Source organism: Cryptomeria japonica, chromosome 10 (assembly GCF_030272615.1).
Source record: "Cryptomeria japonica chromosome 10, Sugi_1.0, whole genome shotgun sequence".
NCBI lineage: Eukaryota > Viridiplantae > Streptophyta > Pinopsida > Cupressales > Cupressaceae > Cryptomeria > Cryptomeria japonica.
In genome coordinates, this window is record NC_081414.1 from 10884869 (window position 1) to 10902228 (window position 17360).

The 17360-nt window shown below is 41.1% G+C and overlaps 1 protein-coding gene across 9 annotated transcripts in view; it reads right to left on the reverse strand.

Annotated features, from left to right (window-relative positions):
• The window catches only part of LOC131069374 (uncharacterized), a 163825-nt gene extending 146757 nt beyond the window's left edge, over positions 1-17068 (reverse strand). For 8 of the 9 annotated variants that reach the window (XM_058004755.2, XM_058004753.2, XM_058004751.2 and 5 more), the window contains exons 1-2: positions 16339-17068; positions 16204-16242 (exon numbers count right to left, since the gene is read on the reverse strand). In XM_058004755.2, coding sequence (XP_057860738.2) covers positions 16204-16242; positions 16339-16782 — 483 coding nt within the window. In that variant the 5' untranslated portion in view covers positions 16783-17068. The remainder of the gene's footprint in view (positions 1-16203; positions 16243-16338) is intronic. The other variant, XM_058004756.2, reaches the window with a different exon arrangement.
• Positions 17069-17360: the final 292 nt, after the last annotated feature.

Below are 17360 nucleotides of genomic sequence, written 5' to 3' on the forward strand. Positions count from 1 at the left end.
AATTAGGGTTTGATTACAAAAGTTCCCCTTTTATTGCACAACATTAAATGCATAGCCAAATATTAAATTTGGCACAAAAATCTAGGAAACATAGACCAATGACAATTAAGGTGCCACATCATCTATAACAACCTTTCTTCTAGAATCTTATTCCCTTTCCAATGCTCCTTTTTAGCATATGCAATGAATCTAGACACGATTCCTTCGATCTCAACAATTGGAATCTCGAGAAGATTCTTCATTCGCTCCTCCAAGTGGATGACCTGATCGAAAGCCTTGAGAAGAGCAGCGTCCCATCCAGGTTCAAGTTCTTTGATCTTCTCAATCAGGAGCATGGTTGCAAACATCTGATCTCGTTGCTCATTTGTAATAACATTCTCATCTTTGCAAAAGATGACCTTGACTCTATCTTCTAATTCTTGCAAATCCACATCTGTCTCAACTGCAATCCTCCTGCCAAGAATAGCACATAATACTTCAAACACCTTGTCCTGGATCGGATGGATAATCTCTTCAACTTGATTGCATTTGTTACTGATGTCCTCAAAAAGAACTTCCTTCATCTGGAGTAAAGTTGACCATTGGAGTAAACTATGAGGTCCTCCATCTATTATCTTTTCTTGTGCTAGGACCCTCCTTGATGTTTGCCTGATTACTTGCAGGACAGGAATGATAACATCCTTAGTATGAGCAAAAGCAGCTACAGTTATCATTAGGTTGTGGATGACCTCAAGAACCTGAATAGCTCGGTGAATGGTCTGCATCATCCTTGTTGCAAATTCAATAGCAACTGTATGGGATTTGTCAATCCACGAGCTCATAAGCTGAACCAAACTCCTGACTCTCTCTGCCTCGCCAACTGATTCAAGGGGAAGTGCCTGTGTAGGAGATACTGCTGGATCCTGACGTCTCAAAGGCTGATTGAGATGGCTAAAGTAGCCTCTCCAAGCACTGACCTCTCGCTCAAGCTTTCTATTTTTCTCCATTTCTTCCCTAAGCTTGTCTTTCAATGCTTCAAATGAATCGGTGGCCTCATCTAGTGTCTGCTCGGCTGTGAGTGGACCAAGCTCAAATGTCTCTACATCATATTCCTCTGCGAGGATCTCACCTTCATACTTGTCCACTGCCGGTGTAGCTATCTGCAATTTCCTGGATCCTGTCTCATCTCTGATCATCTTGGACATCTTGGTGGCTTTCCTCTTTTCCGCCACTTCCTGAGAATTTCCAACAAGGCTCTCTAAATCAATCACATTATCTTCGTCCTCGATCACAATCACCCTTGTTAGTCTCTCTTTTAACCAATCTAGAATGGCAGATCTTGTTTCTCTAACCTGTATCTCATTAGGCAATGTCTCTTCTTCTCTGAGAGGAGATGTCACTTCGTCCTCGTTTTTGTCTTCATGTAGTTCATTGACTTGGAGAGATCGGCTTGATGAACGTTGAGATGCCTGTCCTTCTTCATGTTTATCGTTTTGTACCATTGATTCCATAGATTCCTCCATTTCAAGTGTCCTCTTCTCTTGTCGAGAAGATGTGCCGGATGAACGATCTCGGTTGGCCTCTGGCTTCTTCTTGGAGGATTCCCTTTTCTCAGGTCTCTCTTTCCTCTTCGAGCCTCTAGGATGAGGATTACCCTCACTTACGCTTGAAGGTTGCCTTCGCTTGTGCTTTTGGGATTAGGATTACCTTCACTTACACTTGCTCCTCCCTCACCTGGCCTTTCCTCCAAAGTAAAAGTCATAGATATGCCCTACTCTCTCAACTTTTGATGTTGCACATCAACCCATCTGCGAGTACAAGACAAAACTGGAGCCATCAAAGCATCTAGATCCAAAATTTCAGGTTCGTTCCAGTCTAGCCTTACTGATTTGCTTTCTCGATCATAAGATGATTGGAGATGTCTACCACTATCCTGAGCTTGGTCGGCCACTCTGTAAATTTTGCATTTTCTGATAAAGTCTAAAGGCAATCTAGAATGCATCTTTCTTTTCACTTCAAGGTCATCCAAGAGATTCATCACAAAGTCTTCTATCTGAAACTCATGCTTATATTTTCTTCCGACTGTATCCTCTATATACCCATATGGATCAAAGCTCTCTCTCAAGGCAAAGAATGAAAATGAATATAAAGCTAACTCTTTCTCTGCATCATCCATGGCTAGGGCATTAGGACATACCTCAACTAAATTCCCTAATATGATAGGCACAGGAACTCCATTTCCATGTCTGTGTCTGAATGCTTTCACATAAGCTGCCAACTGTCTTGTTACCTCAAGTAACACTATTCTGTCTGTCGGATATCTTGGCAACATGTAGGGAGGTGAAGGACATCCATGAACTCTAATATATGTAAACTTCTGGAATTGGATAAACCATGCACCGTACCTCTTTACAAGCTCTTGTGCATCTTGAGATAGCCGATTGTGAATCCCGCCTTGCAATGTCCTAGTGATGTTCATCGTGAAGGTATCATTGACTAACTTGTAGTTACTTCCTGGCGGATGATGCAAGTGAACATAGGAATCACAAACTCTGACTTCCCCGGGCCCTCTTCCGATCACTCCTCTGTGAGGTAGTCCTGCATACTCAAAGCTCCTGATCAAGGCATATATGATGTATGAACTCATGTGGAAAGACTTGGTAGCCTTCAATCTTCTTAACTGCACGTCCAAGCAATGGCTAATCATTCTAGCCCAATGAATTGTTCCTTTTCCTTGAACTATCACTTGGATGAAGTAGAACATCCACTTCTCAAAATAGAAGGCTTGAGGAGCCCCTGTAACTCGGTTGAGTAATGTTATCAAATCTCTGTACTCCTCCTGGAAGTCGATCCTATGTGGTGTGTTCGGAATCTTGCTCAAGCGAGGACGACTCTTGAGTAACCAATTCTTATTGATGATGCTTAGGCAAGTGTCTGGATCATCTTCATACATGGACCTGGCTCCTTCTAAGCTTTTATAAATCATATCTTTATGTTCTGGCAAGTGGAGAGCTTCACTGATAGCTTCCTCTGAAAGATAAGCAAAAGTGTCTCCTTCCTTGGACACTATCGATCTGGACTGTGGATCATAATGGCAAGCACACTCGATCATCAACTCATGGCACTGGATAGCTGGAGGGAAGCCGGCTGCCTTGATAATGCCACTTTCAATTATCCTCCTGGCGACAGGTGACGGCTTGCCAATGTAAGGGACCTCTCGAAACTTCTTCACACTGAAGTTTCCCAAGTTGGTATCTCCAATGTTGCTCCACTTAGACACGATCTTGGTCTCCAATTCTTCGTTCTTCTGATCTTCCTTCATGAGGGCTGGACGACTGGTAGATGCTCCTGCCTTCGGGGTCGCCATCGTGACACCTACACAACATTTCATAATGAGTAATAGATTTTGCAATGTATAAATATAGATTGGATAAAAGATTGAATTTAGGAAACTTCATGATAAGTCCTTGAGTTATCATTTCCTAAATACGATTGAGCTACTGGAAATTCAAAATTTCAAAATTTAAAATTTAGATTAAGACTATGACGATCAAAATTCAAAATTTAGACAAAAGAAGACTTCGCCATACATCACTTGAGAGCTAACTCTAAAAAGGTGCAAAAATATGAAATTCGCCTAGGCAAAAATGAAATTTGAAGTCTTCAACGTGATCCTCCTTTAGCAAAGGCGCCTTTCTTGTCAATTCCACCACCCTTGGGGTCTCCAACGTGATGATAGAGAATTCGCTCCACTTGCAACAAAATTCGCACTCCTTTCTTGATGATATTTCGCACTTTCTCCTATTGCTCTCCAAAATCGCATGCAACAATGATTGAATGATGATTTGAAATGAGATATCATACCTCCCCTTTATAGGCGCTTACATCCTCAATCTCCCCTGGGCCGACTTTTGAAAATAGGCAAATAATAAATAAATTTTAAATAAAAATGGAGGCCGACTTTGTAAAAAATATAAAAATAAAACCCAAGCGCACTCCTCTTTTTATTTAAATTAATAATTAATTAATTAAATGCCTTGTAATTAATAGCTTCGATTTTTAAAAGGCAAAATTAATTATTAAATGCCTTGTGTGCACCCATTAAATGCCAATTTTAATTAAATATTTCAAGGTTTATCGAATTTAAGCATTTAATGTATTCAAAATTTATTGGCGCCGAACACATGAGAGATGTAAGGGATACAAACCATATCGCTCTGGTCCCTGGGAGAGGGACAGGAGCGCCTTAGTTTTTTAATCTTGATTTTCACGTTCAAAACCACTTCCTCTACGTCGAAACTGGCATTTTAAATAGGAACCTTGAGCTTGATTGATTCAATGTTTTGAAACGAATGCCTCCTAGACCATTTTCGCTCTGGTCCCTGACTGAGGGACAGGAGCGAACTTTGTATTTTAGCTTAAAATTGTCAACTTTTAACATTAACTCCTCATTCATCACCTTTCTAATGACATTTTCAACCTTGTGTGGCCTAGGCTTAACGAAGCTTTTGAAGGAAATGATTAATTTTATGAATATCGCCCTGGTCCTTGACTGAAGGACAGGAGCGATTTTGCGTCCTTGCTCAAGTTAATCACCTTTTGACGTTTGGTTCCTTGTCCATCATCCTTCCAAGGACATATTCGACCTTGTGTAACTTTGCCTTGGCGTGGTCTAGGAAGAAAAGGATTGATTTTATGAATATCGCCCTGGTCCTTGACTGAAGGACAGGAGCGAACTTTTGTTCATTGGGCTAATCCTTGTTCGTATCAACTTGCAATTGCCTTTAAAGTATAAAATGGTATTCCTTACTCCTTTTTGAACATTTGAAATGGAAGTGGCACCTCAAAATTAAGCATACTTAGACATTTCGCTCTGGTCCCTGGGAGAGGGACAGGAGCGAACTTGACCATTTCCATCACTTTTCGCGGTCCTTGCAACTTTGTTTCTCTTCGAGGCATTCCAAACATCATTGCCCCCTTATACCTTGGCCTGTAGTGGTTTAAACTTGGAGGGGAATATTAGATGGCCTTGATTTCGCCCTGGTCCCTGGCTGAGGGACAGGAGCGAACTTTCACTTATAAGCTCATTCGTGCTTTGCCAACTTTCAAATTTGTCTTCAACGGACTCATTATCTTCCCCTTCACTTATCTTTAACATGCGACTTGCTCCAACTTGGTGGGAAATTTGTCTTAAGAAAAAATCGCTCTGGTCCCTTGGAGAGGGATAGGAGCGCCTAGGCAAATATGGGCTTCATTTGGTATCTTGCAATCTTCAAATGATCTCCAATAGATTCATTATGCCTCCTTTTACTTGCTTCAAACTTAAAAACTCATTTCACTTTGCCAAAAACTTGTCTTGTGGAGGAATCGCTCTGGTCCCTGAGAGAGGGACGGGAGCTGTCATTAAAATTCGCCCTTGTCCCTGGCAAAGGGACAGGAGCGATTTTGCTTCTAGGACCAATTTTCTTCTTCGAGGTACAATCAAATTATATTCAACGAGTAAAATGTGCCTCCCTTGTCCTTCTCAAATCGCGAAATCGTTCAAATCTTTCAAGGACAAGGCAATTTTGGATTTCAAGCTCCGGTCCTTCAGTGAGGGACAGGAGCGATTTTTGTCCTTGAGGGCAAAAGTTCAACTTTTATTGCAAACGACTCAATCCTGGCGCTCTATCATGTTGATTTCACCTTCCATTACGTCCTTGATGCTTCAATTTGATCAAAATGAGGTCAAAATGGTCTAAGTAAGTCATTTCGCCCTGGTCCCTGACTGAGGGACAAGCGCGATTTGACTTTAAACTTTAAAAATTTGCCATTTTGAGTCTCAAAAATCTTTCGAAACCTCCAATTCGTGCTCAACTGCATCTCCTGGCGACCCTGCACAAGACAAATGAAATAAATTAATAACCAAGATGCATAAAATATCATTTACGCCCTGGTCCCTGGCTGGGGGACAGGAGCGATTTCACTTCCATAGGCCAAAATACCAAGATTTTAAGACTTCAGTCACTTCGCAAGGCAAAATTAGGCCATTTCTAATGCTCGGGCTCAATTATCAAAATTCTCAAAAATTAGCCAAAAATCACCCGGACAAAATTCATAATTCCATCATTAACACTTAGGCAAAATTTGGACTTGCATTCAAAAATCTGACTGAACCTAGACAAACTCATTTGACCCCCTGACAGATTCACCTTATTTCAAAATTGCATCCTACGAGAGGAAGCTCAACAATCTTCAAAATTTGGACTAGACACCGGCTTGAAAACATCGAAACAGAAACCCTAAGGCCTAAACCCAGTCCAGATGACTGACTCACTAACCCAAAACCCTAAAAGCAGAGAGAGAAACAGGCAAAACCGAGCAAAAAAAAGGGGGTCCCCATTTTAATGGGGCGATGTGTGAAATGGTCACAACAATTCCAATTCAGATTGTTGTGAGATTAAAAAAGATGGTAAATGTTTTACTGATGGAAGTACGGTTGCTAACAATTTATACATTCTTGATTTCTTGAGGAAGAAGTTTGGAGTGTTTCCACTCCATCATTCAGCTGCCTGTTTGGACTCAGGGGGAGTTATTTTATTGTCACATTCTTTCAGCCCCGTTTCAGTTTTGCATGATGGTTTCAGTTTTTGCAGGTTGATTTTGTCATTGATGTCAAAGGGGGAGAAGTAAGTTAGGGGAGCAGTATTCTTTTGTTGGTTTCAGGAGGTGGCAGTTGCAGATGGGGTTGCCATCAATGACAAAGGGGGAGATTGTTAGATATTTTGTCATTGATGTCAAGTGGTTTTTGTCAAGCTTGTGCCATTCAAGCTTGAGAATTACTCAAAGTAATATTGGACTGAGTTTAAAAGGCTTTTCGAGCTATTGTTTATTCAATAGATTTTCTCAATTTTGGTTAAGGTGCTTGAAGTGCTTGAGGAGCTTGACTAGCTTGACCTGCTTTACCAGCTTGACCCTCTTGTGTGTCTGCATTAGCAGTATGTGAGCTTGCTTGTTATCCTTGTAAGTTGCTTACTTGGTTGCCATGTCAGTTCAAGATGACACGTCATAAGCTGGACTATTCAAAGAGTCGATTGGATTTTATGCGTAACGTATATCCTAAGTTTCGTGAGCTTGTATATGTTAGAGTAATTGGGTATTTACTTGATTAATTAAACAATATTTGTTTAATTCTTTAAGTTCCCTATTATCTTTTTACACTTAAACTATCATTAGGTGCATAATAATTAATTCTTTTATTAATTATTATGTGCAAGCCTAGGTTTTCCCTTTTAGGGTTTCTTGACCTATTAGAGGTTATTTTTCTTTTCTTTGTATCATTATGTCATTACACATTTTGGTGAATATTGAGCTCTCCTCTTTTGAGCATATTTTCCTATGTTTTGTTCTTCAAATTGTTTTGCTTCATTGCTTCTCCTTGTGACAGATTGTTTTAGCTTGCAAAAGATCTTTAGGCTCCTGTGGTGTTGTGTTTCTCAACTCCAACATGGTATCAGAGCTCAGATCTGCAACTATCTGTTCCTGTTTTTGAGAATTTTTGCATTGGAAGTAGATATGGGGTTTTAGGCATTTTTTTTTTGTATGCTTAGGAATAGGCATTTTTTCTGAGCACTTTGGGCCTAAACATACCTCACCGTCATGCTCAAAAGGCCCAAAAACCCCTATAGTCATATTAAATTTGTCTATCTTTGACTCCTGAGCATCTGGGTAATTTTTTTCTCCAAAACCAGGTCGTACAACTCTGGCACGCAAATCGAGAAAAAAATCAAAAAAAATTACCTTTTTAAAGCATGCAAGCCGGATTTTTGATTATTTTTTTAAAATCACAAAAAAATCAAAAAAGTCAAAAACTCGGTGCAAAAGCAAGTTATTTTTTTCAAAAAAAAAAATTCGGTTTTTTGGACTGCGCAGGGTACCAGATTGACAGTCCGGCCACCGTACGGTGACCGGCCCTGCCAGTCCGGCCCACCTGCAGGCTCCGACACCCGGCGGCACCCTCCCGACCACACCAGCCTCCGCTTCGGCCCCCGCCATTCACCCCGCCCGGCGCAGCGCCTCCTTCCGCAGCCAGCAACACCTCCCACTCCGCCCCACCGCCACGCCACCCCGCTCCGCTCAGCTCCACCGTGCACCGCCCACCGTGCAGCCACCAGCGCCGCCTAGCCAGCAACGCCACCCGCCTCCGCTTGGCCTCCTCCCGCCGCTCCTACTCGGAGCGCCACCGGACCACCACCCTCTAGCCTTTTTGAGGGGGGGTTCGTTTTTTGGCCCTATCTTGAGCATCCGAAGTCGGTTTTTGGAAAACAAATAGGCGTCAGAAAGCTAGTTCCGAGCCGGACGTCGTGGAGTTGGATTTTTTTTCCGAATCTGTTGTTTGACTATACTTTTTTCCAGTCAAAGTCGGGCTTCTTTTCTGCACTTCCAGGGCCGTAGAATGGGCAAACGAACTCTGTTTTTCGAAAACGAATAGGCATTGGAAAACTCTCAACATGCTCTATTCAGATTTCAGCTCTTTTTTCTCGGAATTTTCATCAGGTACATGAGATCTCCGTTTGAAGTTTTTTTGCTTCTGCACTACTTCCTTCTCATCAGTATGTACTAGGGTTTGGGTTTATCTATTGTGAGGGGGTGTTTTTTCTTGCTTTCTGTCATTTATATCAGAAATCCAAAACACCAAAACTCTCCAAAACAAACAAACCCTTCTGCATCTTCTGTCTATTCTGAAAGATCACATAATAAAAAAAACCAACAAGCAAGTGCAGGTGCAGGTACAGAGTTTTGTTTTCATGGCAGATCCTTCAGTTGAGTTGTTGACTTCACACAACTATCACACCTGGAAGCCCCGCATCACGAGGCTTCTCAGGGCACGAGGGTTGTGGTCTTGTTTGGATGAGGTTCAGCCTGTATTGCAGTGTCCTTATGAGCTTCTTCAGCACAGGAACAAGATGGACGAGGCCATGGGTTTGCTCTCCTTGCATGTCTTCGACAGTCTTCTATTTCACCTTGATGAGTTGCTCACTCCTCGGGCTATGTGGTTGAAGTTTGATTCTCTCTTTGGGAGGGTTAATGAGATTCAGGCATTACAGATTGAGGCAGAGTTGGTTTCTTTGTCCCCTGATTTTTTTCCCACCATTGAGGATTTTTTGAACAAGTTCAAGACTACCCGATCTGTTCTTCAGGGATGTGGCAAGATCAAGACAGACACAGAGTGCATTCATTTGATTCTTTTGAAGCTTCGGGGTCATTTTCAGTTTTTTGCCTCTGCTTTCTACTCCACCATGGATGGCTTGGGTGCTCATTTCACCATGCCTACCTTTGATGTCTTTTGTGAGCGTTTGTCTCGTGAGCAGTCTCATCTTTCTCAGCTGGATATGCTTTCAGGATCCAAGAACAAAGCATTGGTTGCTCAGTCCTCTAAGGAGAAACAAAAGCAGAAACCAAAGCCGAAGAAGCCTTCTGCAGGTAGTGAGAATCCCTCCAAGCCTGCTCCTAAGTCTGAATCTAAACAACCATTTCCTCCCAAGCATGGGAAATCTTCACAGTCTAGTGAGTCTTCCTCCAAGACTAAGAAGAAATCAAGAGATACTTGCAGTTTTTGTGGCAAGGAAGGACATCCCGTTTCCAGGTGTTGGAAACATTTAGAGGCTTTAGAGGAAGCCATGCAGCAGCATCACATCTCCTCACCTCAGGCATCTTCTCCTTCCACAGGGAAAGGTCATGCTCTCACTGCTCGAGCTTCGACCTATGGGTCCACATAGATACTTGATTCTAGTGCTTCTCACCATATGACTCACACTCAGCAATTGATTACTTCTCTTGCCTCGTGTGGTACTTCACATTGCAGTGGGTGACTCAGTTCAGCTTTCAGTCTTGGGTTCAGGTTCTGTCTCATTGGATGGGGGTACTCTGCAGGATGTTCTGGTTGTTCCTGACATCTCGACGAACCTCCTGTCCATTTATCAGATTTGCCACTCTGGCTCTGGTAAGACAGTTGAGTTCTCACCACATGATGTGGTTATTCAGGACCTCCATGATTCTGATTTAGTTATTGCTACTGGGAGTGTTGATACTGCTTCTCATCTGTACGGATTTGATGGATTTGAGCCCTCTGTGGGTGCTAGTTCGTCTCTTATAGCACATGCAGATTCAGTGAGTAAGCTTTGGCATGAACGCTTGGGCCATGTCAATTACAGATATCTTCAGCAGATGAGTACATAGGCACTTGTTCTTGAGCTCCCACAAATTTCCTGCACTAATGGTGTTTGTCATGGTTGTGTGCTTGGCAAGCATCACAGAGATCCCTTTCCGAAGGGAAGAGCCCCTCATGCTTTGGCACCCTTGGAGTTGATTCACAGTGATCTCATGTCATTTCCCACTCCTTTTTCTGGGGCCAAGTATGTGCTCACTTTTATTGATGACTTCTCCAGACGCACATGGGTGTACTTTATTAAGTACAAGTCTGATGTCTTTGATTCATTTCGAATCTTTAAGACATTTGTTGAGAAGCAGTCAGGTTGTTCTATTCAGCGAATACGTACAGATAATGGGGGGAGTATGTGAATCAGGCTTTCAGAGATTTTTGCACTGAGCATGGTCTGCGGCATCAGTTTATTGTTCCCTACACCCCTCAGCAGAATGGTGTCGTTGAGCGCAAGAACAGAACTTTACGGGAGATGGCGAATTGTATGATTCAATCCAGGTCCATGGATTCGTCTTTTTGGGCTGAGGCAGTCAATTGTGCCAACTATATTCAGAATCGGATGCCTCACAAGGCTATTCGACATATGACTCCTGAGGAGGCTTCGTCTCATAACAAGCCTAATGTTTCTTTTTTTCGAGTGTTTGGCAATGAGGCATGGGCTTTTATTCCTGATGCTCAGAGGAAAGCCATGGAGCGGAAGAACCGGCCTCTCATTTTTGTTGGCTACTGTGAGGATGTTAAGGCGTACAGGTTGTTTGATCCTGATTCCATAGAGGTCCTGTTTCGATGGGATGTTCAGTTTGATGAGCACCTTCCCACAATGGATACCCTGACTCCAATGTCTACTCCTCTGCCTACTCCTTCCACTGCATCTCTTCGGGATCTTTTTGAGGATGATTCTGATGATGGTGTTGATGATCCACCATACCCACCTCCACCTACTCCACCTCAGATGCCCAAGTGGGCTCACTTTACTGTTGAGGCGACAGGTCCTCTGGCCGGTGATCCTTCAAATACTCGTCGAACCCGTTCTCATACTGTGGGTTCTAGTCTTTTGAGTCATGCTATTTCAGATGATCCTTAGAAGTTGTCAAAGGCTACCGGTCGTCCTGAGTGGGATTGTGCTATGGAGGAGGAGTATTCTTCTTTGATGAGGAATCATACTTGGGATCTCTGTCCTCTTCCTAAGGGCAGAAAGATGGTTAGGTGCCGCTGGTTGTATCGCACCAAGTATGTTGTTGATGGTTCCATTGATAAGTACAAAGCACGTCTTGTTACGAAGGGTTTCTCACAGGTTGAGGGTATTGATTACTCCGAGACCTTTGCCCCTGTCGCCAAGATGAACTCCATTCGCTTTGTACTATCTCTTGCAGCTTCTCGGGGATGACCTGTTTTTCAGATGGATGTGAAGAGTGCCTTCTTACATGGGGACCTACAAGAGGAAATCTACATGGAGCAGCCTCAGGGATTTGTGCAGGATAGTTCTTTGGTTTGCAGACTTCAGCGTTCATTGTATGGTCTCAAACAGGCCCCTCGGGCTTGGTATGAGAAGATGGATTCTTTCTTGCTCTCCACTGGGTTCACCCGCAGTCATTCTGATCACACAGTGTACATTCAGCTTCTTGAGGGTGAGATCCTGATTCTTGTGCTATATGTTGATGATCTCCTCATCACCAGTAGCTCATCCTCTATGATTCAGCATACTCAGCGAGCCTTGATGGATTAGTTTGAGATGAGCGATCTTGGTCTTCTGCACTATTTCCTTGATCTTCAGGTGATTCAGTCTTCTGATGGGATCTACATTTACCAGCAAAAGTATGCTCTTGACATGCTTCGGCGCTTCGACATGCTTGATTGCAAGCCTGCTCCCACTCCATTTCAGTCAGGGGTTGTTTTGACCACCACTTGCCCCACTCCTTCAGTAGATTCTACACTTTACAGGCAGTTAGTTGGCAGTTTGTTGTACCTGACTCACACCCGTCCTGATGTTTCCTTTGCAGTTGGCCTTGTCTCTCAATTCTCCCATGATCCTCATGAGAGTCATTGGCAAGCAGCCAAACGTATTTTGCGGTACATTCAGGGCTCTAGTTCTCATGGCATTCACCATACATCAAGGGACCCTCACATTGTTGGCTACACTGACTCAGATTGGGCTAGTGATGTCACTGATCGGAAGTCTACTTCTGGCTTTGTTTTCTGTCTTGGCTCTGGTCCTATCACATGGTCTTGCAAGAAGCAGATTGCTCATGCATTATCATCTACAGAGGCTGAGTACCGAGCTATTGTGCTCGCCAGTCAGGAGATCTTATGGCTTCGACAGTTGATGACTGAGTTTGGTTTTCCTCCCGATAGTCCCATTGTTCTTTGGTGTGACAATCAGAGTGTTATTCATATTTCCCACAACCCGGTAGAGCATCAGCGGACAAAGCACATTGAGCTTCACATGCATTTTCATCCGCCAGTTGATTCAGGATGGTGTTCTCATTCTGGAGTACATTCCCACTGCCGAGCAGGTTGCAGACATCTTCACGAAACCTTTTGCATTGTCGCGCTATCTTTAGTTGTGCTCTATGCTTGGGGTGAAGGAAGTTGTCCTTGGGGGGTCTTTATGAGGCCTTCCTTCCTTCTTCTTCTTTCAGCATGTTCCTTTATCTCTTTTTGGAGAGGAGTTTTTTCCCACTGGGTTTTCTCCTTTGTCTCCGTTTCATAGAGATTTCATTGTATTTGGGTACCTGATCAAGCCTTGTTGTCGGGACCCATCTTTCCTGCTTTTAGTAGTTGTTCTAGGTTTTAGCTTCTCCCTAAGTCTAGCTTCTCCCTAAGTCTAGCTTAAGGGGGGATGTTAGAGTAATTGGGTATTTACTTGATTAATTAAACAATATTTGTTTAATTCTTTAAGTTCCCTATTATCTTTTTACACTTAAGCTAACATTAGGTGCATAATAATTAATTATTTTATTAATTATTATGTGCAAGCCTAGGTTTTCCCTTTTAGGGTTTCTTGACCTATTAGAGGTTATTTTTCTTTTCTTTGTATCATTATGTCATTACACATTTTGGTGAATATTAAGCTCTCCTCTTTTGAGCATATTTTCCTGTGTTTTGTTCTTCAGATTGTTTTGCTTCATTGCTTCTCCTTGTGACAGATTGTTTTAGCTTGCAAAAGATCTTCAGGCTCCTGTGGTGTTGTGTTTCTCAACTCCAACAGCATATGTATTGCATTCCTTTGGACAGCTCTTTATTTTGAACGGCTTCAAATTTTTATTGGGAGTATTATTTGAAACGGAATTTTTCCCATATGTGGTGCGTTCGTTTGATTAAGGCAGCTATTCATTATTTGCATTCAATATATTTTGTCTATTTCTAGCAATTTGTGGTGTTGGTGGTGAATTGGAAATTAATTCCATCAAACCTAAATATGCGTAAGGGGCGTTATAAAAAACACAAGTGGATGTTTGAATTTTTTAAAAATGTGTGAGAAATTTTTGGAGGTAATACGTATATCCAAGTCAAGCAACTTTTGTGGGGTTATTCTTTTAAAAAAGAATCGTGTTTGAGAAATGTGCGTTGGTGGTGGAGAAAAATAAATATTCATAAATAATTTGTGCCGTTGGGTGTAATGGAGATGTGAAATGTTGCGGAGTTTTCTGAATCAGTTTTTTGTTTAAAAACAATCTTTGATTAGAAGTATCGTTTTGGGGTTGAGCACGACACTATACAATGGCTAAGAAAGAAATCAAAACGTCTTTTTGTACGTGTGTGCTGCTGTAGCGGTAGAGTAGTGCAAGAAAAGTTTGTGTTGTGTACGTGACGTAAAAAGGGACAATAGTGCTATCGTGAGCAGCAAGAATTGTTATATATAAGACAAAGTTGTGTGTATGTTTTTGTTTTTGTTTTTGTTCAAAAGGGAACAAATTTCTATGCAAAATAGAGTCATGTGCAAAGGAGTGATCAGGTTCAAAGAATATTTTTCTTTATTAATGCACCATTTTCTGTGCACTCATGATTGAAGTCATTCAAAGATGGCAATTTTTAATATTACTAATGTGTATGTTCTGAAAGGAAGTCTTCAAAGCCTTTATTAGAGTGACAACTGAGTGTTATATTTCATGAGCCAAACGCATATCCTTTGATATAAAAAATGACATTTGGGGGTGTGAAGAATTTCTTCTCATCGGGTTTATCCTCTAACAACTGTTTTTCAGAGTTCTCAATGTCGGTATATTAGAGGGAGTCGATGCTCTGTTTTGTATAGGGGTTGGAGCCTCTGCTATTCACAGTTAGTGCTGTGAGGAGAGTTGGAGCTCTCTTTTGTTTATTGCTTTGTAATCTGGGTTGGTGCCTATTAGAAGTTTATGAAAGAACTTTGAACTGTGGTTTTTTACCCAAAAGGGTTTTCCACGTGATAAAAATTTGGTGTCTTAGTCTTCATGCATTCTTTTCTTCTAATTTTTGGTTTTAAGCAATGAAATTAATTGAAATGTTCAAATACTAATTCACCCCCCCCCCTCCTAGTATTTGCTACGTGATCTTCACTCTATCTCCCGGAGTGGACTGCATTGTGCATAGTTGCTTGAGGTGGCCAACTTTATGTAATTCATGTACATTTTATCTATGGCCAACCTAGTTGAGGGTTTCAATGAATAACCTAGTATAAATGGAAGTGCGGATGTGTGAATTGTTGTGTGGATTGTTGTGAATTGAATGTGAATGATATGCAAGCGTGTGTGAAAAAACAAAAGTGTGAATTTCAGTTTGTGATGAGTTTTGATGATCATATCTTCAATAAGACAGTGTTTTGAGATAGTGAATGACATGAGATACGTTTGCCATGATATTGTTCGCTTGAAATAGTGGTTCAAGGATAGTTTCATGATCAAGAGATCTGTTCATTTCAATTCATCATTACCCTGTACCTACCGAAAGACAATGAGTCCTTTGGCAGCTTGTGCAGTATTTGTATCTTACCTTGGAGTAGTGCGCTTCAGTAATGCAAGTCCTTTGTATCTTGCCCTGAGATTGTGCGTCTCAGTAATGCAAGTCCCTTGTATCTTGCCCTAAGGTTGTGCATCTTAGTTTTGCAAGTCCAATCACGTGTGGTGAGCTTCCTTGGCTTTGAGCCTAAATCTTTGTAATCAGTTATTCATATTGTGAGTGTGATGCTCACTATGGTTTTTCCCTTCTTGGGTTTTCCACGTAAATCTAGTGTTCTTGTGTGTGTTATGCTTTATGGTTTCATGTTTCATAATTGCAGAGATAAGTTAATTGTGATTTGAAGTTTAAAGGTTTATAAATAAGTTTTTTATAAGGTCCGGACTGATTCACCCCACCCTCTTAGTCTTGTGGTGTGTTTGACATGTGATTGGTTGGGGTCACATCAAAGGATGAGAATACAGTTCATTCCAACAATTACAGTGAGAATAAGGAGTTTCTCAAATATCTAATGGATGATGGCTCTGATTTTTTAAATTGTTACTCAAACAAAAGTCATCTATGAATTCAGTTTTTTCATTTTGGTGTTTGTCACTTGTCAACTGTAGTTGTAATTCTCAGCTCATTTGTACTTGAAATTTTCTAACTTTTAAATATCAACTTTCAGTCCTTTTTCCAATATAAAAATGTTATATAATTGAAAATTTATATATCAATTATTTATGCAATATAAGCTCTTCTTTTCACTTATGTTAAACTACTAATTTAAAATTTAAATAAAACTACTTCTTTAATAATTTTATTAGCTATACTCCTATCATCAACAAAAAAAAAAAATTAAAATGAACCTCAAAACCGATCCACATATTCCCCATCCCAGAAACTTAGAGGAACACTGTAAAAATACAAATAACTCCACCGGATAGAGTGAGATTATGTTCTAATGATTATAAAGTACATTCATGGAGCAATAAACATACAAATAACTCCACCAATCATATAGCAAGGTTGTGGTGTAAAGATTATAGAATACATTCTCAAGCAACTAGTGTTTGCAAATGCCAAGAAAAAGTTTTCCAACGAGAGCATACCTGGAAAATTAGCTGCTCCAATAGACGATCCACCTCTTTCTGCAAATCGGGAATATAAAAAACTCACGAAAAGCATGATCACTTCGAACAATATCAATAAATAAATAAAATAACAAAAATAAAAATAAAAATCACCTTCAATAAGCTGGCATTTTTGTCAGGTTGCGAGGAACTGTTGTTTTGAAACCCTGATTGAGTAGAATTGTTGTTTTGAAACCCAAATTGTGCAGAACTTTTGTTTCGAAACCCTGGTTGAGTAGCATTGTTGTGTTGAATCCCTAATTGATCAGTACAAGCTTTGATTTTACTGGAATCGGTGAAACCTCTAGGGGGTGAAAAGCTGTACAAGTATGAATCCAAGCCTGGTGAGTGCACATCATTAAAATAATTATTACTGTTGTTTTGGTTGCGGTTTTCATGATAAGTTGGGGTAGAGTCTCCACCATATGAACTGGGAATCGTGAGCAATTGCTGTGTAGATTTTTTTGCAGCAATGGCCTCCTCTTCTTTCCGAACAAGGTCTTGTATTAAATCCAGGTCCCATTCTTCGTCCTCTTCAAAGCTAAAATTTTTAGCCATAACTTTCTTTTGCCCTGGAGACAACGAAGGGGAGACCTGCAAAAGTATGTCGCCCAAAGAAAGTCAATCCATCCCCCGTTCGCAACATTCAAACCAACTTACTGAAGCGCCGAACGTTCCCGCCATAGCACATTCGCGTTTCAATAAAACCTTTTTAAGGAATGGCTAAACTTGCAAGGTGGAGACGCTGTTGTTTTAGTGAGCATGTCGTGGGATTTGTTTTGCACGCACATCTCGTTTGGGTGTCAAGTTCGCTCGATGCCTGTAAGAGTACATATTCGTTAATAGCCCTCAACATCTAAGATTATGGTCCTCACAAATAAATAACTAGCAATTGCACCTTGGTGTGCAATGGGTATGCCGAATAGGTATGAGAGGTCATTTAGGAAAAAATTGGTCTATTATTTGCATACAATAGTATAGTACATGAGATCAATTGAGACAATTTAGAAAATATGTTTTCTTTTACAATGAAGGTATTAGTGGGGAAGTGATAGTAAGATAAGGAAGACAATCACGATTCATTATGAATAGGCTCATGATATGTTTGCAATAGGGAGAGACATAAAGATATATAA